General features: G+C 43.2%; 1 protein-coding gene across 1 annotated transcript; it reads left to right on the top strand.

The window, feature by feature from the left end:
• Positions 1 to 1,108: 1,108 nt before the first annotated feature.
• KLHL42 (kelch like family member 42) lies at positions 1,109 to 23,240 on the top strand. The gene is made up of 3 exons (XM_045554121.1): positions 1,109 to 2,332; positions 13,155 to 13,348; positions 18,039 to 23,240. Exons 1-3 carry the CDS (start codon positions 1,461 to 1,463, stop codon positions 18,488 to 18,490), a joined length of 1,518 nt encoding a protein of 505 aa, XP_045410077.1. The 5' UTR covers positions 1,109 to 1,460; the 3' UTR covers positions 18,491 to 23,240.
• The last annotated feature ends 1,634 nt before the right edge of the window (positions 23,241 to 24,874 follow it).

Raw genomic sequence — 24,874 nt, 5'->3', positions numbered from 1 at the left:
ATTAAAAAAAAAAATCCAAACACATCTCCAAGGACTATTATAGATGGTTCTCAAATCTTCGGTCTGGGGAAGATTTCTTCAAGATTTTTTTTGTAAAATAAGAATGAACACACCCTCTGCTTCCTCCCAGTCTTTGTCTCTCCTACTCAAAGGTAGTCTGACGATATTTTTCTCTCCTGTCTTCTGGGATTAATCCATGAGCAGCACAGGTGCTTCCTATTACTATTTGGGGTGAGCCTTCTAACTGCAATGTTCAGTGAGAGAAGATGGGGAAGGAGCAGTGTCTCCTGGTAGTCCTGACGATGGGGCGAGCAGGTAGAGTTAAGAGGTGGCAAGAAAAAGCCACCTCCGTAGGCAAATACGAGCAAAAGCAGCCACACCTTCGGCCCAAGATAGCATTCCGTAATGGCTAGCCCAACCCAACTGAAGCAGGAAAAGCAATGGCCATTAGAGAATATGATTTTAAAACAGAAAGGCACGTGATCTAACTTCAGTTAGCTGAGCTGTACTTCTGTCTTTCTTTTCATAACAGAGAGCGGACAACGACCCGCAGCAGCAAACGCAAGCTGCCCTGCTTCCCAACCCTGTGCATGGTGCGCTGTGCACCCAGGCGCTGGGCCCTGCAGAACCTGCTGCCATCTGCCTGGACCTTGTGTAAGATGGCTCCTGCACAACGACCTACCGAGGAATCAGCTCTAGGTGCCACCAAAATGCCCAGAGACGGCCTGCGTGCCTCAGCGCACTGAGACAGGATGTCAGGCTGGGCCAGGAGGGCGACCCCAGATTTGATGTCTTTTTGATTCTCTGGTCCCGAGCCTGCCTTTGTCCCTTTCCCCCAACGCTCATTATTTTTTGTTTTGTTTTGTTTTTCCTTTCGCCCCCGTGAAGCAGCGTGGCAGAGAGGACAGGCTGGCTTCCTGCGCCCTCCTGTACCCCGCGAACATCGCCGCAGCCCCTGGCGGGCTGCGGGGCCGGGCGCCCCCGGCGTGCGGAGGGGCTGCGGCCACGCGCGCCCTCCCGCTTCCCGCCGCCCCTCCGCGCGCCCGCAGCCCCGGCGCCGAGGCCTGCAGCCTCCCGGGCCTCCCCGAGAGCCGGATCCGGTCGGCAGGGCTAGCGGGCGGCCGGGGTCCCGCGGGCGGAAGTGCGAAGGGCGGCGGGGGAGGAGGCTGCGGGCTGGGGGTTGGGATTCCCTCCCTGCCTGACGCGGCCCGGGGAGCCCGCGCGAGGACGCCCGGCGCGCCAGCGGCCCTTTTTTGGCGTTGAGGGAGACCAGAAGGGCAGGGCCGCCGCTCTGGCGGAGCGAGGCTGAGCCGCCGCCGCCGCCGGCACCGGGAGGAGGGGCCGCCAGACCGGCCGGGCGAGCGCGGGCGCGGGCGGCCCTTCTCCGCCCCGCTCCTCCCGGGCCGCCATCCCTCCGCGCGCACGGCCGGCGGGAAGCCCCGCGGCCCCGGCCCCCGGCCATGTCGGCCGAGGAGATGGTGCAGATCCGCCTGGAGGACCGCTGCTACCCGGTGAGCAAGAGGAAGCTCATCGAGCAGAGCGACTACTTCCGCGCCCTCTACCGCTCCGGCATGCGCGAGGCCCTGAGCCAGGAGGCCGGCGGCCCGGAGGTGCAGCAGCTGCGCGGCCTCAGCGCGCCGGGCCTGCGGCTGGTGCTGGACTTCATCAACGCCGGCGGGGCCCGCGAAGGCTGGCTCTTGGGCCCGCGGGGAGAGAAGGGCGGGGGCGTGGAGGAGGAGGAGGAGATGGACGAGGTGAGCCTGCTGTCCGAGCTCGTGGAAGTGGCCTCCTTCCTGCAGGTCACGTCCCTGTTGCAGCTGCTGCTGTCCCAAGTGCGGCTCAACAACTGTCTGGAGATGTACCGCCTGGCGCAGGTGTACGGGCTGCCCGACCTGCAGGAGGCCTGCCTGCGCTTCATGGTGGTGCACTTCCACGAGGTGCTGTGCAAGCCCCAGTTCCACCTCCTGGGGTCTCCTCCCCAAGCCCCCGGGGATGTCAGCCTGAAGCAGAGACTGCGGGAGGGCCGGATGACTGGGACTCCTGTCCTTGTGGCCCTGGGGGACTTCCTGGGAGGACCCCTGGCCCCGCACCCCTACCAGGGGGAACCCCCGTCCATGCTCAGGTACGAGGAGATGACTGAGCGTTGGTTCCCGCTGGCTAACAACCTTCCTCCCGACCTGGTGAATGTCAGGGGTTATGGGTCCGCCATCCTGGACAACTACCTCTTCATAGTGGGCGGGTACAGGATCACTAGCCAGGAGATCTCTGCTGCGCATTCCTACAACCCCAGCACCAACGAGTGGCTCCAGGTGGCCTCCATGAACCAGAAGAGGTAAGCACACCTGCAGAGTGCTACTGCTTTCTCATTCATTCACTTGTTCATGAATTCATTCCCCCAGTGTTTCCTGAGCGGTCAGGGAGATTGTGCTGAGGTGGGAATGACATCGTCAGGAGTTTGCTGGCTTTGACCCTGGCAAAGTTCCCGGTGAACTTAGAACTTACAAGGAGGAGGGAGGCCCCAGTGAGGTCAGCTAGCTGAGTGGTTTCCTTGCAGGTACTGTGCCGTTAGCAAAACTGCTTTCTTTGCCTCCATTATCCTAGTGGAAAAAAGATGTTGCAGTTTCCAAGAAGGATACTTTAAAAGAAAACTCCTTAATTTTTTTTATTTTCACTTTTTTCAGTTTTTAGGCTCTGATCCTGATTATGATGGCACGTTGGACAGTGTGTGACACTGACTTTGGGGGATGTTTTTGTTGTCAGTGACTTTGAAGCCTTCCACACTTGGGCAGAAGTCAATGATCAGGAGATATTCATTAGAAAGTGATTAATACTTGCCATGTAGGATTGCCTGTCTTATTTTTTATCTTCTCTTTTGCTTCTCACCTCTTTCCCAGACAGGCATCATCATTGACCCAAAGGTTGAGCCTGGCAGTGGTCAACTGCAGAATTGGAGTATTTCCACCCACCCCAAATTTCTCCCTTCCTACCCTGCAAATCTCTCCGGCCATGAGCATGGGTAACTCTTGAAGAAAGAAAAAGAAAAGGAGAAGCTTGGGGGGTGGGGAAGTAAGGAAAAGAGTCAGGAAAGGAATATGAAAACATGAGCAAAGAACAAATACAAGAAAAGTTGGTAGGAAATAAAGATGGTAGGGCCCAGGAGGCCTGAGAGCCATTCAGAAGTGTGGAGAAGAATCAATGTACCACCCCTCTAAAAAAAAGGCAGGATACCCTTTCTTTCCGTCCACCTGCTTCCATCTCAAGCCCCACCACATGGTCCCTGCCCTGATGTGTGGAGCAAGGAGTTGGGGGACTCAAAGCTAGGCAGAGTCCCAGCGTTAATGGGGAATCCTTTACACATGGTTGCTTGAGGGTCCCCCCAGGCCAGGGATTATTTGGGGAACATTTGCTTCATTTCTACTATAATATAAAATTCATTTTGGAAAGTATGCTTCTTTTTCCGATAAAAATAATACATAGTTATAGAAAACTGGAAAAGAATGGAGAAGCAGAAAGACTTTCACTCTTACTCCCCCCCCCCAGGCAATAACTAGAGGTTGGCACATTATCTTCCAGCCCCTTCTTAATGCATTAATTACATCATTGAGATGATACTGTATGTAAAATTTGGTATCAGAAGTGTTATTATCAAACATATTCTAAGAGCTTTAATTGAAACAACAAAGCAACGTTCAGTAGTTATGCATGGTGCTCAGATTGAGGATGGTGGTCCTGGGTTCTTTGTCTCCTTTTCAACATGTGTCTCCAGTGACATCAGTTGGTACTCAACATGCCACCCTGAGATCCACAACTCTAAACTCCTCACAGAGTTCTTTTTTTTTTCCTTTAGAAATCCTTGGTCATCTTTGTCTTTTTTTTTTCTCTAAGAATGCCCTTTCTGTCCTCTTCATAAAAAACAAAGCTTTCAAGTAATGCATGAATACATGCTTCTTAGAAAAACTACAGATGACACAAAAAACTACAGAATAAAAAGCACAAGTGTATCTACAAACGTATGTTATATTTATGTGTTATGAATGTGCAAACATTTATAAACTGTATGCTTATATAAATACAGTTGACCCTTAAACAATATGAGGGTTAGGGACACTGACCCCCACACCGTCAAAAATCTGCATATAACTTTTGACTCCTCCCTCCAAATTTAACTATTAATAACCTACTGTTGACTGGGAAGCCTTACTGATAACATAAACAATTGATTAACACGTATTTTGTATACGTATTATATATACTGTATTCTTACAATAAAGTAAGCTAGAGAAAAAATGTTATTAAAATCATAAGGAAGAGAAAATATATTTACTCTTAAGTGGAAGTAGGTTATCATAAAGGCCTTCATCCTGGTTGTTTTCATCTTGAGTAGGCTGAGGAGGAGGAAGAGGAGGGATTGGTCCTGCTGTCTCTGGGGTGGCAGAGGTGGAAGAAAATCTGTGTATAAGTGGACCCCTGCAGTTCAAACCCATGTTTTTCAGGGGTTAACTGTATAAGTATGTTGATAGTGCTTAACAACGGGGTAAAAATATATATGTATATTCATGTGCATTTGGGAGTGTGTATCACCTTCTACATACTTATTTTTACTCTAAGATTGACTAGATTATATTAATTATTATGGCACTTGCCATTTCCACTTAACAGCGTATTGTATCTGAAAGTTTTTTCTGTATCAACAAATGTCGATCTGTCTTACTCTAGTTAATGGCTGTGTAGCACTCCAGCCTCTGGATGTACTGTAATTAGCATTTCCCTTATACATGAACATTTAGGTCGCTTCCATTCACCATTATAAATAATGCTATATTGAACATCTTGGTGTGTATGTATCTTAGTAAGTAGGTATATGTGAGTTAGTTCCATATGTCAAATTCCTGTAATTCCTGGGTATGTGAGGCAAAGTGTATGCATGATTAAATTTTGGTAGCTCCTGCCAAATCACCAACCAAAACATTGTTCTAATTTCCTCTACCATCAACGGTGTCTGAGCTTGCCAGTCCCCCATACTCTTGCCAAGACAAGATATTATCATCTTTTTTTCAAATCTAATGGGCAAAAACACTGGTGTGATTTTCCCTGATTAGAAGAGAGACTATTCTTTTCATGTTTATTGGCCATTTGTATTTCTTTTGTTCATGGTCTTCTCCAGTTTTCTGAATATTGGCATATCTTTTTCACATTTATCGTAGAAATTCTAAGTATGATAATTATCAGATATTAATCTCTTATATGTACTTTGCATGTTTTCCTATGCCTCTGTTTTTCTGTAGAGTTCAAAAATGAAGTCTCAAAGTGGCCAGGCAGGTGGAGTCAGTGAGTAGAGGGGTGGGCGGAGTTATGAACCAGAGCGCTACTGCCCCACCGAGAGAGGACGCCACATATCAGCGACAGCTGGTTATTTCGAAGTGAAAGTGAGGAAATGGTGTTGCCATACATCCAAATATCACAATTTTTAAATGTTGGCAGCTTACTCCATTTAAAAAACAAATAATCATCAACAACAAACAAAAACCTGTAGACCAACGGTCCCCAACCTTTTTGTCACCAGGGACTGTTTTCATGGAAGACAAATTTTCCACGGACTGGGGAGTGGGGAGATGGTTTAGGGATGATTCAAATGCATTACATTTATTGTGCACTTTATTTCTATTATTACTACATTGCAATATGTGATGAAATGATTATACAACTCACCATAGGTTGGGGACCCCTGTTGTAGACCAAACAAAATGCAGCCCAGCCCTGGCCTCTTGAGCACCAGTTTTGGAGTTCAGGTTTATAGTATATTCTTGTATGAAGAAGTTTTAATTTTTTTGTAGTCAGATTTGTCATGTGTATTCTATGAATTTTGTCTCTTGTGTAAGAAAGGCTTCTCCAAGCCAAGAATATAAAAATACTCATCTGTATCAAGTTCTATTACGTTTATAATGTTATCTTTTTACATTTAGATCTGGATCCATATGGGATTTATTTTCATGTATAGTGTAAAGGTATAACATTTTTCCTGAACGTTCCAACAGCTGCCAATCCTCACCGTGATTTGCGAAATCAATTGTCCTATGTTAATTTTCCTGTTTACAAATTGGCAGATTGATTATTCCTGCACTAATAACACATTTTAAAATTATTGTAGTAGTTTGGTAATATATTGAATTGTCTGATAGAACCGAGACCCTTTTGTTCTATTTTGTTTTAATTCTCTTGGCTATTTTTTTTTTTTTTTTTTTTTGAGACAGAGTCTCACTCTCTTGCCTGGGCTAGAGTGCCATGGCGTCAGCCTCGCTCATAGCAACCTTAAACTCCTGGGCTCAAGCGATCCTTCTGCCTCAGCCTTCCGAGTAGCTGAGACTATAGGCACGCAGCATGATGTCCGGCTAATTTTTTCTATTTTTAGTTGTTTGGCTAGTTTCTTTCTCTTTTTAGTAGAGACGGGGGTCTCGCTCTTCTTGCTCAGGCTGGTCTCGAACTCCTGACCTCAAGCAATCCTCCTGCTTTGGCCTCCCGGAGTGCTAGGATTACAGGCGTGAGCCACCGTGCCCGGCCTCTCTTGGCTATATTTTTGCACATTTTTCCCTTCAGATAAACTTTAGAATCAGCTTGTTGCTGGGCATGTTGGCTTATGCCTGTGTAATCCTAAGCACTTTTGGGAGGCCAAGGCAGGAAGATTGCTTGAGGTTAGGAGTTCAAGACCAGTCTGAGCAATAAAGCAAGGCTGGAGTTGGAAAAAAATTATAAGTTAGGGTTAGGGTTATCCTACAAAAAGTAGAAAAATTAGCTATGCTTTGTGGCACGTGCCTGTAGTCCCAGCTACTGTGTAGTCCCAGCTACTCTGGAGGCTGAGGCAGGAGGATCACTTGAGCCTAGAAGTTTGAGGTTGTAGTGAACTGTGATGATGCCACTGCACGCTAGTCCAGGTTACAGAGTGTGACTCTGTATCAAAAAAAAAAAAAGTTAGGTTGTGAAGTCCTGTTGGGAATTCGAGTGGGATTACATTGTATTTGTGGCTTAATTTAGGTGAGGACAGTTTTATAATACTTTGTAGCCAGAAAAATGGTGTGTGCGTGTGTGTGTGTGTGTGTGTGTGTGTGTGTGTATTTAGGATTTTTGATCCTTTAGGAAAGGTTTCCTTTATTATCTTCATATAGTCTGTATATTTTTTGTTAGAATTATTCTTAGATATTTTATAGTTATTTTTTCCTATCCAGATACTTTTTCCATAATATTTTCTAATTGATTATTGGTGGTGTTGGAAATTGTACCTTTCTTTATCTTCCTCATGCTTTGCCTCACATCTGACATCATCCTTCCCAGGAGTTCCTTCCTGAGCTCACATTTGGGCTAAATGTTCAACGCTGTGCTAACCTCTCGTGCATACTTCCCACCTTGAATTGAAATTCTCTGTTTATGTTGTCTGTCTGCCTTCTGATCAGTGGGGAACTAGGACTTATTCAATGCCTATGTGTATGCCTACTGCTAACAAGGAGTAGGTGCTTAAAATACATGGGCGTTTTTTTTAAATTATGGAATATATTTTTATATTATTGTAATAAAAGTGAATATATAATAATTTTACATTCTTCTTTGTAACATTCTAGTGAACATTTTTACCTGGAACACTCATTATATTTATTTATAGTAGCTGAGAAATAACAATGGATAGCATTTAATTGAACACTGAGCTCTGCACTAGGTGTAGTTTCTAGTGCTTTGCATGTATTATCTCACTTATTCTTCACAAGGGCTCTTTTAGTCAGGTTCCGGTTTTACAGAGACAGCAAGTGAGGCACAGGAAAGTTAAGTAAATTGCTCAAGGATGTGGAATAAATACAGTAACCAGAATGTCAATATCCATTGACTAATTATAACCATTTAAATTATTTACAAGTTTTGGCTTATCAACTTGCAGCAACCATCTTCATACCAAACATTTTATCTCTTTTTTTATTTTTACTGTTTTGTAGAGACAGGGTCTTGCTATGTTGCCCAGGCTGGTCTTGAACGGGCCTCAAAGTGTTCCTCCTATCTCAACCTCCCCATATGCTGGGATTACAGGTATAAGCCACCGTGTTGATCTCCCACTTTTTTAGAAAATGATTTCCTTCCAAGAAGTAGAGCCCAGATAGTTTGTGGTACTGTTCTGCTTTTCAAAATTTCACCGTGTCTGCCTCGGCCTCACCAGAGCCTTTAAGTCCACATTTTTCTAGTCACTATTGGATATACAGAAACCCATGACACAGTTGCTGCCTTCAAGGAGTTTAAGTTTAGATGAGACAAATAAACATAAAACCTGGAATGGGATTGTTCCTGGACAATGCATCCAATACAGGTTCCTTGAAACTTGGAACCTTGAGTAAGAAAGGCAGGTTTTGGCCTCTGGCTGTACAGAATTTTATATCTACTTCGATTCACCTTTATCAGGGACTGCCTTTGGGATGTGTCAGTCCTTTTATTTTGGTAAAGGGGCCCAATGTAGAGCAGCTGACTTGCCCCGGGAGCTGAACAGCACAGTGATCCAGAATCTTACGAAGCAGGAGCTCTAGAATTGAGAAGTTTTATGAAGCCTTTTGCACCCTGGAGAAAACGGTGCTATATGACCAGCGGTGGGTGAAAAACAAATGTTTTGTGCTGTGCCCATGTCCTTAAAGATGGCAGCATGAGTACATAGCCTTCTTCGAGAGGGCACTTTGACGTCCCAGTGTCCTGAGGGCCTGAATGGGGATTTGATCTCACCAGTTTTCAGGATGTGTCTCTTCACATGTAAAAGCTTGTGTGACCACAAAATCGCTTGCCTTCCTGCCTCATTCTAATCAGTGATAATTTGCAGGAACTGGCCACTGTTGTGGCAGTTGGTTCATTAATGCTTTCCCGTTTCTAAAGTTGTTGCTGCTAGTTTCTTCCATTGCCCTGCACTTTTGTTCTGAAAATGGAGTTGGGGTGAGTCCTATTCTGTGTGTGAATATAGCAAGGCTGAGAGAGTGTCTCCTGGCAGAGATGGGGTTATGGTTGTCAGACGTAGCATTTCCTGAGCTGTTGCTTATCCTCCCAGCCAAAATTTAACATTTTCAGAGCATTTCTAGATTTGGGAAAGCCCTGAGAGGTTTTGTGCTCTCTGGTTAATGTTGCAGTGGAGCCCGGGAATGATTTGTGCAAAGCAAAGAAAACTGTACATCTATTCATCCCATCTCCCCCAACTTAATTTTGGCCAACAATTTAAATTGCTTTTTGCGTTTTTGATTTTTGAATTTCCAAGAGGTGGTAGTAGGGGTAGTAGGTAGCAACAATGCCTACTTCTGTTTTCTAATCTCCCCCCTCTCCTTGTCCCCAGGGGAGGTTAATACTCAGGGAAATGGCAGAAGGCAAGCAGACAAAGGGGAAGGAGGAAACAGAAAGACCTAGATGGTCCGCAGACTGTACAGTCACCTTGTGAGTGGTTGAGAAAGGACCAGTGGAAGGATCCTAGTATTGCACTCTAATTTTTGCTCTGATGGTAACAAACTTCTCTGTGTAGTGAGTTGTAACGATAGTTACGTTTCTTGCGTTCTTACCCTGGGTCAGGTACTGTGGTTACTACTTTAGGTGTCACTTATGTTTCATGCTCACAACATCTCTACAAGATACGTATTTTTATCGGCCCCATTTCCCCAAAGAGCACCGTGAGTTTGATTACCTCCCACATAATCGCGGCTACGCTCTAAGCCACTCAGACTTCTGTGTTATCCTGCCTGCCTACAGTTGTGTACGCTACTTTTAATCATTAGTACCTATGGACTGATACTTAGCATGTTTCCTGTTACTTAGGTTTTTTTTTTTTTTTTTTTTTTTTTTTTTTAGAGACAGGGTCTTGCTCTTTCTTGGCCAGGCTGGAGTGCAGTGGCATCATCGTAGCTCACTGTAGCCTTGAATTCCTGGGCTGGAGTGATCCTCCTGCCTCAACCTCCTGAGCAGCTGGGATTACAGGTGTGCACAACAATGCCCAGCTAATTTTTTTAAATCTTGTTTTTAATAGAGATAGGGTCTTGCTATGTTGCCCAGGCTGGTCTTCAACTCTTGGCCTCAAGCAATCCTCCCGCCTTGGCCTCCCAAAGTGCTGGGATTACAGGCATGAGACTTATCATGTTACTTATCTTTTAAGTATTTAAAGAACTTTTTATTTCTTTTAAGTGAAATTGAAATTAAGTTGCTGTTTTATCTAATTTTTCCTCACTCGTATTTCTATTTATTGCAAGTAAATCAAGTATATAGCTATGGCAAATGGCTTGTTACTTGGTTTTAAAATTCGTTTTCCCTCCTGAATGTAGAAAGTCAGGGATCAATATTAAGAAAACACTGTGGAGATAATAAATTTAAAAAGTGGTTGATAGCGTGGATTTATATCTTTACCATTCAGGAGGTGAAGAGTGGAAGAGTTATTTTCAGAAAGTTGGAAATGAGGCGCTAAGTGCCAAGAATTTGTGGATGAGAGAGCACTGTGTACAGAGTTCCAGAGTACATCATGGCCAGTGACTGTTGCAGTTGACAAATGAGAAACTGACCCTCCTGAGGTTAAGAAACTTAGACTTATGACACATAGAGAAGCATTCCCTAGAATGCCAACAGGGAATGACTTCTTTCTGCAAATGCTGTCCTTTTTAACTCCTACTGGATTGAAGAGATTTTGCTTTTTTTATCCCCACTTCACAGATGGGAAAACTGAGGCACAGATGAACAGATTCATTAATTTGTCCAAGATCACACAGCTATTGAACCATGGGTCTGAGATTTCTCTGTGCAAGCCTGGGCTTATAGCCTTTAGTAGTATGCCTTTTTTTTTTTTTTGAGGCAGAGTCGTCTCACTCTGTTGCCCAGGCTAGAGTGCAGTGGCATCAGCCTAGCTCACAGCAACCTCAAACTCCTGGGCTCAAGCAATCCTCCTGCCTCAGCCTCCTGAGTAGCTGGGACTACAGGTGTTTACCACCATGCATGGCTAATTTTTTTCTATTTTTAGTTGCCTGGCTAATATTTTCTATTTTTAGTAGAGACAGGGTCTCGCTCTTGCTCAGGCTGGTCTCGAACTCCTGAGCTCAAGCGATCCTCCCGCCTCGGCCTCCCAGAGTGCTAGGATTGCAGGCATGAGCCACTGCACCTGGCCAGCAATATGCCTTTTTAATAAATGATCTGTTTTTAGGTGGCAATTTCATCTTAAAATAAATTCAGCATTAAAAAGTGTTTCTCTTCAAGTGAATTTGAGCATGCTGGGGTCTAGAGAGATGGAATTTTTTTACTTTTAACTGCCTATTCATTCAGCATCAAAAAGAAGCCCCTTATATATTTGCTTAGGACAAATGATTATGCTGGATAAATACTAAATACTGTTTTGATCTCACAAAATTTACTATCTGTGTACTTTTGGGGAGCAAAAGCAAATTGTGGGCTGGTAAAATTTAGTGCTTATTTACAAGCTTTATTTCCTTTGGTTCCCCAAATTTGCACACATGGAGAGGGCATCATGGTCGGATTGTAAGGACCATTGGCAGTAGGAAGGTAAGCAACATGAATCAGGGACCCCCAGTAACTGCCACCCTGGCGGAGTCTGTTGGCTTGAAAAACTGAATGACTGGCTGGGTTTAATGGACAGGATGAGGCTATTGATGAAGAATACTCTATTTGCTCTGATTTGAAAAACAAAACAAAACTAAAACACATTTCAATATAAACATTATAGGAACCTTTTAAAAATCTTAATTTTTTAGGAAGTGGCCGTAACTAATATATTTGCTATGTGTACCAGATTGCATCAGTGTTTATTGAACACCTGTTAGGGAAATCAAGCATGGGCTGCTTGTTCATGGCTTCTTCTTAACTACTCTCTTATGTAATTTTTGTTTGTTTGTAGCCTCTACCTCCATTCTTTCTTAGGATATTGTTATTTTTGAAGACATCATTGTGTTGCAGTTAGATGTGGCCTCGAAATTCACTTGGTCTAGCAGCTTTATTTCAAATACTCGAAAATGAGAAACTTCAGTGATAGTGTCTTATCTCTGTGTAGTATTTTCCGATAAAGTATTTGATTTAATCCTCTCGACCACCTTGTGGTGGCTGTTATCGCCATTTTAGAGATGAGGAAGTGAAGCGGTTGGGCCAGGGTCAGATAGCAGGTGATCAGCAGAGCTGGGCCTAGGACTGACTGGGGTCTCCTGATTTGTGCTCAGGTCTTTTCCTGTTGCGTCTTGCAGCTGCTCATACTCCTGTGGATTGCGACTGTGGCACTTATCACAGCAGACTCGCCCAACACCCCCAAATGTTTAGCCTCCTGGCTTTCAAAAGACCAATTAATTCCTTGTATGCTTCATCAGAACAATTTAATTTCGGCCTACTTTTCAATTCAGAAGTCATGAGACTTATTTAGTGTCGGAAGCTGATAAGCAGCATTTAAGTCTAGACTGACTATGGGGCTTGAAACCAATGTATTGCTCTTTTTAAAGTTATTTACTATTATGACAGATGAGTGTCTGTTGATATAAGTATTTGTTAAGTTAAATATTCATGAGTGCCCTAAGAATGCTGGATCACAATATTTTCAACTGTCTTGTATGCTGTGAAGCAATAGGTTAAGATGCCCTGGGGGAAAGAGGCAGGGCCCGTGGAAAAGGGGTCTCCCAAACCACCCTTCAGGAACCAGCCTTTGCATTTGCCTATCTGTGTAGGCAGCACCAGTGTGCCCCTAAGATGGAACCTTCCCACTCAGTAGGAAGAGTGAGATAACCATTCTGAGAGGAGAAAGATGGAGGTGGGGGTTCAGGGGGCTGAGGTGGGTGCTTTCCTCCCTTGCCATTTGCACCTGCCCCTGAAAGAAGGTACCGAGTTTAGTGTATACAGTTGTCTTTGGTTCCTGGCCTAAGGCAGAGCAAGATTGCTTCTTGTTATAGTGAACTGCTTATCTTCAGCTGCTCATGTTTGGACGATGCACCATTCGGGGACAGGAGTGAAATGTGAGAAGCCATCCTTTCATCCCTTTGTCCTCAGGCAGAATGGCCCCCAACTTGAAGAGCTAATTGTCTTCAGCTATCCAGCAGGGTCCGCACTATAGTCGTTCATGCCATCCTCATACTTCTTCATGACCAGAGGAACTAACTTTGTGGGCCCTTGTGTCTCTCTTTCAGGTCTAACTTCAAACTTGTGGCTGTTAATTCAAAACTCTATGCCATTGGTGGGCAGGCCGTTTCTAACGTTGAGTGTTACAATCCCGAGCAGGATGCGTGGAATTTTGTGGCACCCTTACCAAATCCTCTGGCTGAGTTCTCTGCGTGTGAGTGTAAGGGGAAAATTTATGTCATTGGAGGATATACCACCAGAGGTAAGTGAACGGCCGAGTAAGCCGTCTGCTCGTGTGTAGGCTTCCGGAGCCTGGGAAGGGCGGGAGGGTGCCAGAGGAAGCTCTCTGGTGTACACAAGTGTCATTTTATGCATTAAATCCTATATATTTACACATCTGGAAGGAAGAGAGTCCTGCGTGACAGGAGGGGTTTGGACAGGTGGGGCCCCTGGTGACCTTGCGTGAGCATGAAAATTGAGTGGGTAGGGAGAGCTGTGAAGAAAACATGTATTTTCTTTCTGCTTCTGGAAACCCAGCCGTGTGGTCGGCCACCTTGTGACTGGGCCGGGCCTGGTGTGTGAGGTTTGCTCGGGTCTCCCGGCTGCTCTCTGAGGTTGGTAGGTCTCCAGAGCAGTGTTATCCAGGTAACTCCCATCCTCCCAACACACACCAGATCCGCCCCCATCCACCACTGTGGAATTGGTGCCAGAGCATCCTTGCAGGTCCCCGTTTTCATTTTCTCCCTTTGTGAGCACAAACGCAACAGATAGAGGTTCCAGAAACCCAGCTCCAGGGCGTTGTTCACATATCATAGAAGGAGCAAGAACATGAATACAAGAGAATTCTTTCCTGACCAGCAGTGGGAGGGGGATGTGTTAATTATTCAACTGCACAGGTGTGGGCATTTTATAGTTAATAATTTGGAAATAAAAACTTTCTCCAGCACGTTTTAAACTACTGTTCTTGGTAGGGAATCATCTCAGGTAATGGTGATAGAAACAGCATGGTTGTGGGAAGACAGCCAGTGGTCGACAGCCAAGCAGAGGGGTGACTTCCTCATTTCGTTTCCACATTACCTCTTAGCCAAGGAAATGTATTTCTGCATTCAGTCTGTCTGACTGTAAGCCTAGGACTTACAGAAAAAGTGTAGCGGGACTCTTTTTGGACTTTTAGCCACACTAAAGTGTTAGAGTTGCCCTCATATTTGACAGTATGAAGTAACCTAACACTCCCTTATGGTACAATATGGGCAGGACAGAGCATTCCAACCCTGGCTGATACAAGTGTGAAGAAAACTCTATTAAGCCGCAAGTGACCATATGTAACTTCATAAAGGACAGAAGTCTACATGCAGAGATAGTGTTCAATAGGTGACAAAAATTCTTTTCATCATATCCAAATATGTCCTGTTTTGGGTTTTAAAAAAATTATTATGGGTACATAATAATTGTGTGTCTTTATAGGGTACATGCGATGTTTTGATACAGGTATATAATGTGAGTTAATGTTTCGGGGATTTTTGTTAGAGAAAGAAGTTAAACGTAAAATATTTTATAAGCATCTGATTTTTTTTTTTTTATGTAACAGCAAAAGATTTTGATTAACACTTCTTGGAGTACCTTTTATGGTGGGCAGTGTATTCATTTCCTGTGGCTGCTGTAACAAATTAGTATAAATTGGTGTTCCAAAATGCCAGAAATGTATTCTCCCACAGTGCTGGAGACCGGAAGTCAGAAATCCAGGTGTCATCAGGATTGTGCTCCTTCTGAGGGTTCTAGGGGAGAATTCTTTCTTGCCCCTTTCGGTTTCTGGCTCCAGGTGTTCTTGGCTAGTGGCTGCATAATGCCAGTCTCTGCCTCCATCTTCACATGGCCTCCTCCTCTGGTCTGTGTCTTCTTCTATTCTGTCTCTTGTAGGGACACTTGTCATTGGATTTGGGATGGTCTCATCTCAAGATCCTTAATTACATCTAGAGACTCCTTTTCCAAATAAGGTCACGCTCACAGGTTCCAGGGATTAGGAGGTGGACATATCTCTTTGGGGGCCACCACTCAACCCACCACAGGTGATGTGTGTATTTATGTGCGTAAGGAGAGGCAGTGATGAAGAGGAGTACACTGAAAGCAATGAGCCTTCCTCCCACCCCACTCAAGTTTTCATCACTTGTGGAGCTATTCCAGTGTCCTTCTCTAGTGATTCTCCACTGAAGATAATTGCCACTTTTTTTTTTTAAACAAATAATTGAAAAAGTTATGAGCCTTAGCAGTCATTTCTTTTACCTGCAACATTGGTGTTCAGGTTGTAGTGACCAACTTTGTATTCTTAGACTAAGGCATAGAGCCCCCTCTCCCCTAGAACTCCTATGTGTGTATGTACTTCCCCTCTCCTGTGTGTGTGTGTTTTCTCCTAGGAAATTAAATACAGCCATTTACCTATGCACATTTCTAAAAATTCTGATTCCCCCCTAGTTTGAGTAACATAGAATGCATCCTGGGCTTGACGCACATATGTCTCTCGACTTCTCTTTTAACCAGGAGCTATAAAGCACCGGCAGGCAGCACTGTAACCTGAAGAGTACTCTGCTGGTAGATTTCCTAGTTTTTCCATGACCCTGGCTGAGCAAACGTTCTTTAGATTTGACCTAGAAAACCCTTCTTGTGTGTTTTGTAGCTTCACAAGCCACTGCTAATGTACCTTCTCCACTTGGGCCACCCACTGTGATTTCTCTCCTGGACTCCCTGAGCCAAATGCCCACGATGGGACGGTTAGGTGATGTGGATGGATGGCTGTTTGTGTAAGGGCTGAAAACTAGTTTTCCAAGATGACAGAGCAGGGCAGGTCCTTGTACGCTGAAGGCCTCTTCCTGCTCTCCTGGGGCTTTTCCCAGCATTTTCTAATAGTTCCCTGTATTTTAAAACGTGTCATCATGATTGCTAAGAAAAAAGAAATTAAGACTTAAAGTGGTGTTTTTAGCCTCCTGACTTAAGTTAGGTGAGACTCTTAAAATTCAGTAAATATTCATGATTTTTATGATTGTCATTTGATTATTTTAATTCTTTGGCAGGCACTGAAGAAATTCAAAGAAATTCAATAGAAAGTAATAGTAACCATCAAGGGAAGAAGGGTGATTTGTCAAACTTGAGAATCAACTTTAAATGTGAAAACAAAAAGATCATTCCACCAGCTCAAACCACCTCATCATGGTCTGAGCCCTTGTTGAGTGAGGAGAGAAAACATTTACAGGAGACCTGGAAAGACCTTCGGTCCTGGAACTGAGAAATATGTGAAAGCTTCACCAGAATGAGTCCTTTGTTCATTCGGTGGAAAGCCAGGTTACCAAGGAGCACTTTTTGATAGATTAGTAACCAAACTCTCCTTAGGCTATCTCCTAGGATGGTCTTTACCACGACAGCTGCAGTAAAAAGAAATATGGAAAGGCATTAATGTGGGTGGAAATCAGAGGGACAGTTTTCTAAAGCTATAACACTTCTGAAATTTCGACAGGCATAGTGACATGTGCACACACAGGGCTTGGTCTCTTGGACCTCTTAGGAGGTACGTTAGTCGGTACCAGCTCTGGCTGTGAAGCTCCTTATGCATTGCTAACTATGTGTGGGTCCTTCTGTCTCAGGCAGAAGTACTGAAGGAGGCATAAGCCTTTCTAGAAAATGAGCCGTCTTCTCTAACCAGCTTCTGCAGCAATCGAAATGCTGAAGTCTTTAGTCGTATGCCAGTTCCCAAGCTGAGCTGTCTCCTGCACTGATAGATTTGTTGTTTGTTTAAAAAACGATGACAAACAGAAAGTTCATTCTATGTATAACTCAGAGCATTTTTTTTTCATGCTGAGGCTAAACTACTTATTTATTCTTTCCTAGAGAAGAAAAGAAAAAAAAAAAAGAACAATTAAAGAAAAAGAAAAACTAGATATTCTAAATTTCACAAGCATTTTTCAAAAAGAGACTAAGCAGCATTTTTCCTTAAAGATAATTGCTATTGGCCAGGCACGGTGGCTCATGCCTGTAATCCCAGCACATTGGGACGCTGAGGCAGGAGGATGGCTTGGGCCCAGGAGTTTGATACCAGCCAGGGCAGCATGGGGAGACCTCTGTCTTGACAAAATATATTTAAAAAATTAGCTGAACATAGTGGTGTGGACCTGTAGTCCCAGCTACTCAGGAGAATGAGGCAAGAGGATCACTTGGACGTAGGCGTTCAAGGAATGAACTATGATTGTGCCACTGCACTCTAGCCTGGATGAGAGAGAGACTCTGCCTCTTAAAAATGTAAAAATAAAAAAAGATAATTGCTATTAATTAAAAACATCTGAGTGGCTGTTCATCTAGTCTTTGGTTCTGTTCACACAACAACTAACCATCTGTTGTGAAATGGGCAAGCGGAGAGGGACTTTTTTAAGTGCCTCTTGGGTGCTAACAATTGGGAAACAGAATTGCCAACTGATTCCATGGTTTGTTGGAAGGCCTGAGGTGAGACTTTCTTGCATTTCTCCCGACTTGTAACTTTGTGTCCTTCTCTCTAGATAGCCCCTGGAAATCCTACTTTTGAAATTGCTACTTGTCATGGTTTTTAGGATCAGCTGTCAAGAATAGATCCGCTCTAGGCATAGTCTGTTTTCTGTATTAAGTAGTCAGGAATTCTGTAGCTATTGATGCGGGTTCTGCAGCTCTTGTTCTTTTACATTGACCTGGTGGTTCGGAGGTGTGAGAGTACCACGTGCCGCTCACAGCTGCTTTACTGATTCTTAAGTCTCCCAAGGAGGGGACACGCCTAGGTGGGTGGGGATGAATCTAAATGTTTCTCCAACTTCTGCTTTTCTGAAATAATTTTGCCTCTTTGTTAGGAAATGATCCATGTAGAGCTAAATGTTTACCTGCAGCCCGGCAGTCAGTGGTGTTACTGGTGGCTGTGTCATTGTTCGGCTTCTTTGTTTCAGACCGGAACATGAACATTTTGCAGTACTGCCCCTCTGCTGACATCTGGACCCTCTTTGAAACTTGTGACGTCCACATTCGCAAGCAACAAATGGTGTCTGTGGAGGAGACCATCTACATCGTCGGGGGGTGTCTCCACGAACCGGGCCCCAACCGGCGGAGCAGCCAGAGCGAGGACACGCTCACCGTGCAGTCCTACAACACCATCACCCGGCAGTGGCTCTACCTCAAGGAGAACACGTCCAAATCGGGTCTTAACCTGACTTGCGCGCTCCATAACGACGGCATCTACATCATGAGCAGAGATGTTACCCTGTCCACCAGCTTGGAGCATCGAGTGTTCCTCAAGTACAACATCTTTGCAGATAGTTGGGAAGCATTTAGGCGTTTTCCAGCCTTTGGACATAACCTGCTGGTTTCTTCTCTTTATCTGCCCAATAAAACAGAAACATGACTGAGTTGACTTCGTATTTGAAAGAAACCTGGTTTGAGATAAAAACCAAAAAACATGATGCCCCATTTCAAGGGAGACTGATTTCTAAAGGGAAAATATGGGTTAAAGTACATCACATACATACACTAGTAGCTGTAAATAAGCTTACTTGAACTAATTACTTGAAAACTCGTGGAAAAAAGAGACCAACTTTGTCATTTTTTAAATTATGGGAGCAAATCCATGATGATGTTTTCTCCAAATGTGACACTCCTGGGCCAATGACTAAAACTGATCGTCAAAAAGTAGATTTATTTTGTCTGCTTGGTAAAGGGCCAAAGTCAATAATTGGAATGAATGATAAGATGATTTTAAATTATTTAGGTCCCTTGAAAAATATCATTAGTACCTTAAGTGAGAGATTTTCTTTTATCAGTTTACTTGATAAAAATGACATTGTCATTCTCCCTCCTTTCTCTCAACATATCGAAGTATGTATTTCTGTACATACTTCCAGCATATTTAAAATAGGGTTCTATGTTCAGATATTTTATTTGCACACTACTTTTCAGGAAACTTACAGTGATGGAAGCATACAGTGAATCCTTGCAAGATTCAATTCTCCCAAAAACTTGCATAAAAACATTATCAGCTATTCTTTCAGTCTGTTTTGTGATTATGAATGCTGGTTGAATAGACTGATATAACCTCTTATTTATGTGGCAGATTACGTATTTATGTGGTCACAGGTTGCATTGCTAAGCCTTCTGTATAAAAGAGAATTTGTTTAAAAGAGAGGACATACTGTGTAAAAGGACGGATGTGTGTATATTTTAAAAATTTAAGTCTTAAAATTTAAATGGAAAGGGAAGGAAATACCAAATAAGAAAAAAATTGCCTTTAAGAGTTACTTTTTTGAATGTATTTGACTTAGTTCTTATTTAAGACTGAAAAAACAACTTTATCATATTTACGTCTGGCAGTTTTTTAATTTAATCTTAGCTTTGTAATTCATGTTTTGCTTTTGTGGGCTAAGGTGAGGACAGCTGTAAAAAACGTTTGTGCTGGAGAGAGGAAGAAGCTCTTACAGAAGTAGAGTGGCCTCTGGTAGTATTTCTGAAGTTAGGTAAAGCGCTTTACTTGCCTTGGTTATTAACTTAAATAGAACTCAGCTCATGCAGTTATTTGCTTTCTCTAAGTCAGTTAACAATGAATAAAACCTTCTGCCAATCATAGATCAGCATCTCCTAAAAATATTTATACTCATACTTATGGCAATTTTATTTTGATTGAAACACACTTTCTGAAATTACCTGATGTTTTGTAATGGAATCAGTTTAAACTGTGAGCTGGATTCCGCCTTTCTGCACGAACAGCAGGCAGAACCACGTCAGTTATGGCGTGCCTCCCTAAGAAAGTCCCATAGCAAAACAACAATGCGTAGCAGATTCATGCCTTCAACAAACACGTACTGAGTGCCTGCAGTATGCCATTCACTGTGCAATTGGAGGACAGAGGAGCTAATACCGAACTGAGTTCTCAGTTTATTAGAGGAGTCACTACAGGGTTTCTTGGCAACTATAGCCTCTAATATATTTAAAATAAGGGTCCAGTTATAAAAATCCTATTTGCATAACTTTGCAGATATGTTTGTATTAGGTACAATGAGGTAAGCCTTTATTTTGGACATAGAAACAGATCTTTGTATCTTGTCACCAAATAACCTCACCAGTAGTCAACTTATAACAATTTTTAAGGGTTTCTAAGCTGTGCCCATTTATTCCCAAATATTATGCTTTTTTTAAAAAAAAAAGTCTGAACTAAAATCTTCCCAGGAATAGTACTTAAATAATAGATTTATATTTATGTTCATTGTAGAATTGAATTTCCAGTAACCTATAATTTCATTACATATATTTAAAAATCTAATTTATTTTAGATGGTGTTAACTTCTGTTGCTGTAGAGCTTAACTTTTTAAAGGTCTAATCCTATGTATTCGGAAGACTCCAGATAGTTGAATTAGTACTGGACAAACACTTGGATATTAGTTTGTAAATAACCCTATTGTATAAACTATGTGTTATTATTCCTGCCAACCAGTTCTCTTCCTGATGACAGTCTTTGGGTCTGTTTTCCTAATGCTGAGAATTAGATTCTTGGACCAAGTGAAGGTATACTCTGATCCACAAAGCTTTTTTATAAACCAGGTTTGCTGTGTGTGTGTATCTGTGTGCATATGTATGTGTGTGTGTGTATGTGTACATGCTTGCATATTGTAGCTCTCTCTAAGATACAGAGACTTCTAACAAGATTTTGTTGTTCTGGGCTGCCAGCAGTGCTTGGGAAAGGTGGAATGTGCAGTAGGAACAGATCTGTGCGTTTTGTGACATCGTCAGCTGTGTTGACATTTTAGGGTAGTTCTAATTTAGCTCTGTTCTCTTGTTGGTGCCAGTGTTACAGTGAAGACTCTACCTATGATGATGAAGGCAATGTTTATTTGAACGTCTCCCTTCATTCCCCAAGACTGTCTCTTACGTTTTGAGAATATCTTTCTATTTTATTCTTAGTCCCCTTCTCTAAATGCTTTATCCTTTTTTTTTTCTAAGATGCTTCTGAGGGACACTGACTTCCCACTCTGGGGAAGGGAGTTGCCGGGAGGACCCCGGTGGCAGCCCCCTGGCCCGAATCACCCTGTTGTACAGAGAATGGTCTCAGTGGCAGAGAGGGAGACCTGTGTGTGAGCTGGTAGAAAGAGGTTGCTGGTTCTTCCTGTCATTCTTTCTGGCTTTCCTTTCAACTCCCTTAGTTTCAGAGGCCTCTCCCCTTAGCATCTTTTAAAAGGTTTTCTGATGAATATGAGGGTTATTTCAACAGCATTGGTTAAGTCATACAATGAAGTACTGAGAAGGTTATGGATACTAGTAAGAAACAAATAAAAGGCATAAGATTAAGCATGAAAACCAAAGAGAATTTAACTCTGCCATTGTTTTTTTTTTAAACAACCAAGATCCCAAGTAATTTCAAATGCCTTAGATGATTAAAGCTATACAGTACCGAGATAGAGAAACTTCTTTCTCTCTAAAGGGAGTAATCAAGTAAATGCCTGTGCTCTTTCAACACACAATGCTTATTGAGCGCTGTGGATGCAGTGTTTTCAGATTTCTAGGTAAAGTGACGACCCTACCTGTTTGGCCAAAGAGTTAAATTGAGAAGAAAGGCTTTGGTCTTCCTGATCAACCAGCATTTAAGGAACAGTGGCTTAATGCAGATCTCTTGAGAGAGAGTGTAGCAACATAAAGGGAATACCAGTGAGTGTTGGATGCCTTTTTCCTAGACCAGGGATAGGGCGTATAGAACCTCTGTGCACCATTCTTTCAGGGTGGCATTATGAAAGAGTGTAGCACTCCTTTCCTCTGTGCCAGGAGTTTGGTCTTAGAATTCCTGTCAAATCAATGCTTCTAGACATCCATTGCCAATCCATCAGAGCAAAATGTAGCCTATTTGTCACCCTTGCCTCCGATACAGGAGTGGAGGACCTAGGTGGGTATACGTTGAGCGGATTCAGCTCAGCTCCCTGTTTACCGGAAATGCTTACTGAGAGCCTGTCATGTGCAAGACAGTGCTAAGAACTGGGAATACAGACCGAAATAAGCCACAGTCCATGACCTTGAAGAGTTTACAGCCTTGTAAAAATGTTCAGTGTCATTGTCTTTACCAGGGCATCCTTCTCAAAGATGCCTACTTTTGTCAGGCACGTTGGAGCTGTCTGGTCTGGTGGCCTCTTCAGCGTTGGCCAAATCTGTCTTTTGCTTCCATGATTTATTAACAATCATCACGAACCAGTTTTTTGTTTGTTTGCTTTTTAAATTTGAACACTACATCCTATGTTTAGTTTTTTACTGTATGCTTTTTCCCCCTCACTACTTTTCATAGTCTTGTCTACTTCATTTTTGTGAAAAAATGAAAATTACACGTAATCTGCTTTATTTAAAAATACTCACCAGGCACCACAGCTTTTGCAGCCAAGGGCACAGTTGAGCTAAGGGCTCAGCAGTTTGAAAAGTGCTGAGTGAAAAGGCGGAGGGGAGGAGGAAACAGAAAGAAATGTTCACTCCGACCCTGGTCCCCACTACGCATCAGTTGAGTTTGCCTTTGTGATGATCATGAAGGGTGTGGTTTTCCATCTTTATGTTTCATTCACATAAGAGTATTTGTTTTGTATTTTCTTGTGTTAACTTAGGAACACAATTAAAGTTCACAGTGACACATGCTGACTTCTGTACTTGACATAACCATTTTTATTCATTCCTACAGGAAACACTAAATATAAAAGATGGTCAGTTCTGAAGAGCAGAAGGGTGCTGAAATGACCTGTAGTGTTGGCTGGTGCTTTCTCAAATGGATGCCATCGCTTACTACTAGCAAAGAAAAGGAAGATGTGATTTGTATTATTGTGTCATTTTTTAAAATAAAAAAACCTTAAGAATAGGGCACTTTAGCTGTCACTACAATGTTTTCGTATCTAGTAGTCATGTTAGGGAAGATGATAATCTGTAGAATGAATAGTTACGTTTTGTTATGACTGATACTTTGTTCAAAGGTTGTATTGAGTCTTTAATTTCAAGTGTAGCTTAAAAATGTAAACATTACCGTATGATTCATTTGAATACAATGACGCCTGTGAAGCACTCGCTATAACAGCATTCATTTTGTGTTTATAACTACAACTATAGAAGAAAATCTCTTCAAATAAAATAGTTCTAAATCCGTTTTTGTTGTGTGTTCTGTGTACCAGCTGTGTGTTCAGGGCTGTGTAGGGGAAGCATGAGATGAGTCCTGCTGGTGAAGAGCTCTTGGTTCACACGGGATGGGAGACTAACGCCTACGAGCCAGGGAGGGAGGGAGCAACGCTGTTGGAAGGAAGAGCCAGACTGGGTGGTGCAGGTAATAAGAGCTGTTTGGAAGAGAGAGATCTGCAAGGAATAGATGTGTTGGGAAGACTAGTTGGGGTCCTTAGCATCCCTGGATCTTTCTTTAGCCGTGTCATATAGTCTTTGAGTCCTTATAATTCTAAATAAAAGAATAGAGCCCAAATCCCACAGGTTAGCAATTATGGTCCACCACTATCTGCTCCTGTTTTCAAACTTTTCCCACCTTTTAAGCACCCTTCACTGCAAGAACACAGAAACACAGGACTCCTTGCCTTTGTGTTGTTAGTTACAACTCTGGCCATGAGCCTGGGAGGGGGATGTGGGGAACAGTGCTACAAAGTTAAGGTTTAGTTACTAGGTGATGTTCCACAGATGTTCATTTCTTTCCAGTCTTTGATTGCCCAACCTGTGGGAACACACATTTGTGTGTGCACACACATTCTTTTCTTATACATACAATTTTAACAGTGATCCCACTGTTAAATAATGCTACTACCCCATAAAAAAACAAAGACATATCCGACTTTCTCACCAAGGGACACAATTAAAAATCTGATCCAGCTACTGTATCTAAAGGTGATATGGCTCACTGACTCCCAAGGCCAAGGTTATTAGGGGATATTCACCCCTGCTAAGTCCATGGGTGGCCACTCAGTTCTGACAATCCATGAATCAATAATCATTTCCCACACACCTAGGACATGGTGGAGAAGGACGATGGCTGGCCCAGAAAAACAACACCCAATGCTAGTTGAGCACTTATTCTATGCCAGGAATAGCATCTAGCATTTTGTATTTAACTTATTTAAGTCTCGCATCAATCCCATGTGGTAAATGTAAATATTATCCCCACTTTACAGTTGAGGAAACTGAGGCACTGTAAGTAACACGTGGCCATTTGGGAAAAGAGAAAACTATGGACAGTGCTCACTGGTCCAAAAAGTATACTTCTCCCTCCTGGTTGGGGCTAGCAGGGACCCTCCCTTTCCAGTAGAGGAGTGGGCTTTGGGGCCAGCCAATCTGGAAGGCCTTGGTTCTGCTTTGCAACAGGGTGTTCCATGGCTGTGCCTGAGTGGGGTGTACCTATGTGGTAGCCACCTTCCTGTTGGCATGGTTCTAGGAGGGAAGCCCGGAAATTTCTGTAGAGGCTAAGGAATCCCAGGCTCCTGTTTGCGGTCCATAAACATTTCCTTGGCAATAAAACCCCTTTAAAAACCCAGCTAGATGCTGGTAGATATGATCTCTGGCCACTCTGGGCTAAAAGCCAAGATGTAGTGGAGCCCAGCGTCTTGAATTTAGGGCCCACCTTTATGATTTCTGTCTCTTAGCCACAGGCTTCCTGCTCGTACCTTCACCCTCAGCCCGATGGCATCAATCTCTCCCTCAGCTTTGGGACATCTGGAACAGTAGGGGTCTGCCCTGGCCAGACGACATCCCAGGCAAGGCTGCTTTAGTGGGAATGATTACCTCTGT

The sequence above is a fragment of the Lemur catta genome, chromosome 6, assembly GCF_020740605.2.
Source record: "Lemur catta isolate mLemCat1 chromosome 6, mLemCat1.pri, whole genome shotgun sequence".
Taxonomy (NCBI): domain Eukaryota; kingdom Metazoa; phylum Chordata; class Mammalia; order Primates; family Lemuridae; genus Lemur; species Lemur catta.
Note: the sequence above shows the minus strand (reverse complement) of the source record. Positions and strands in the feature narration are given on the sequence as shown.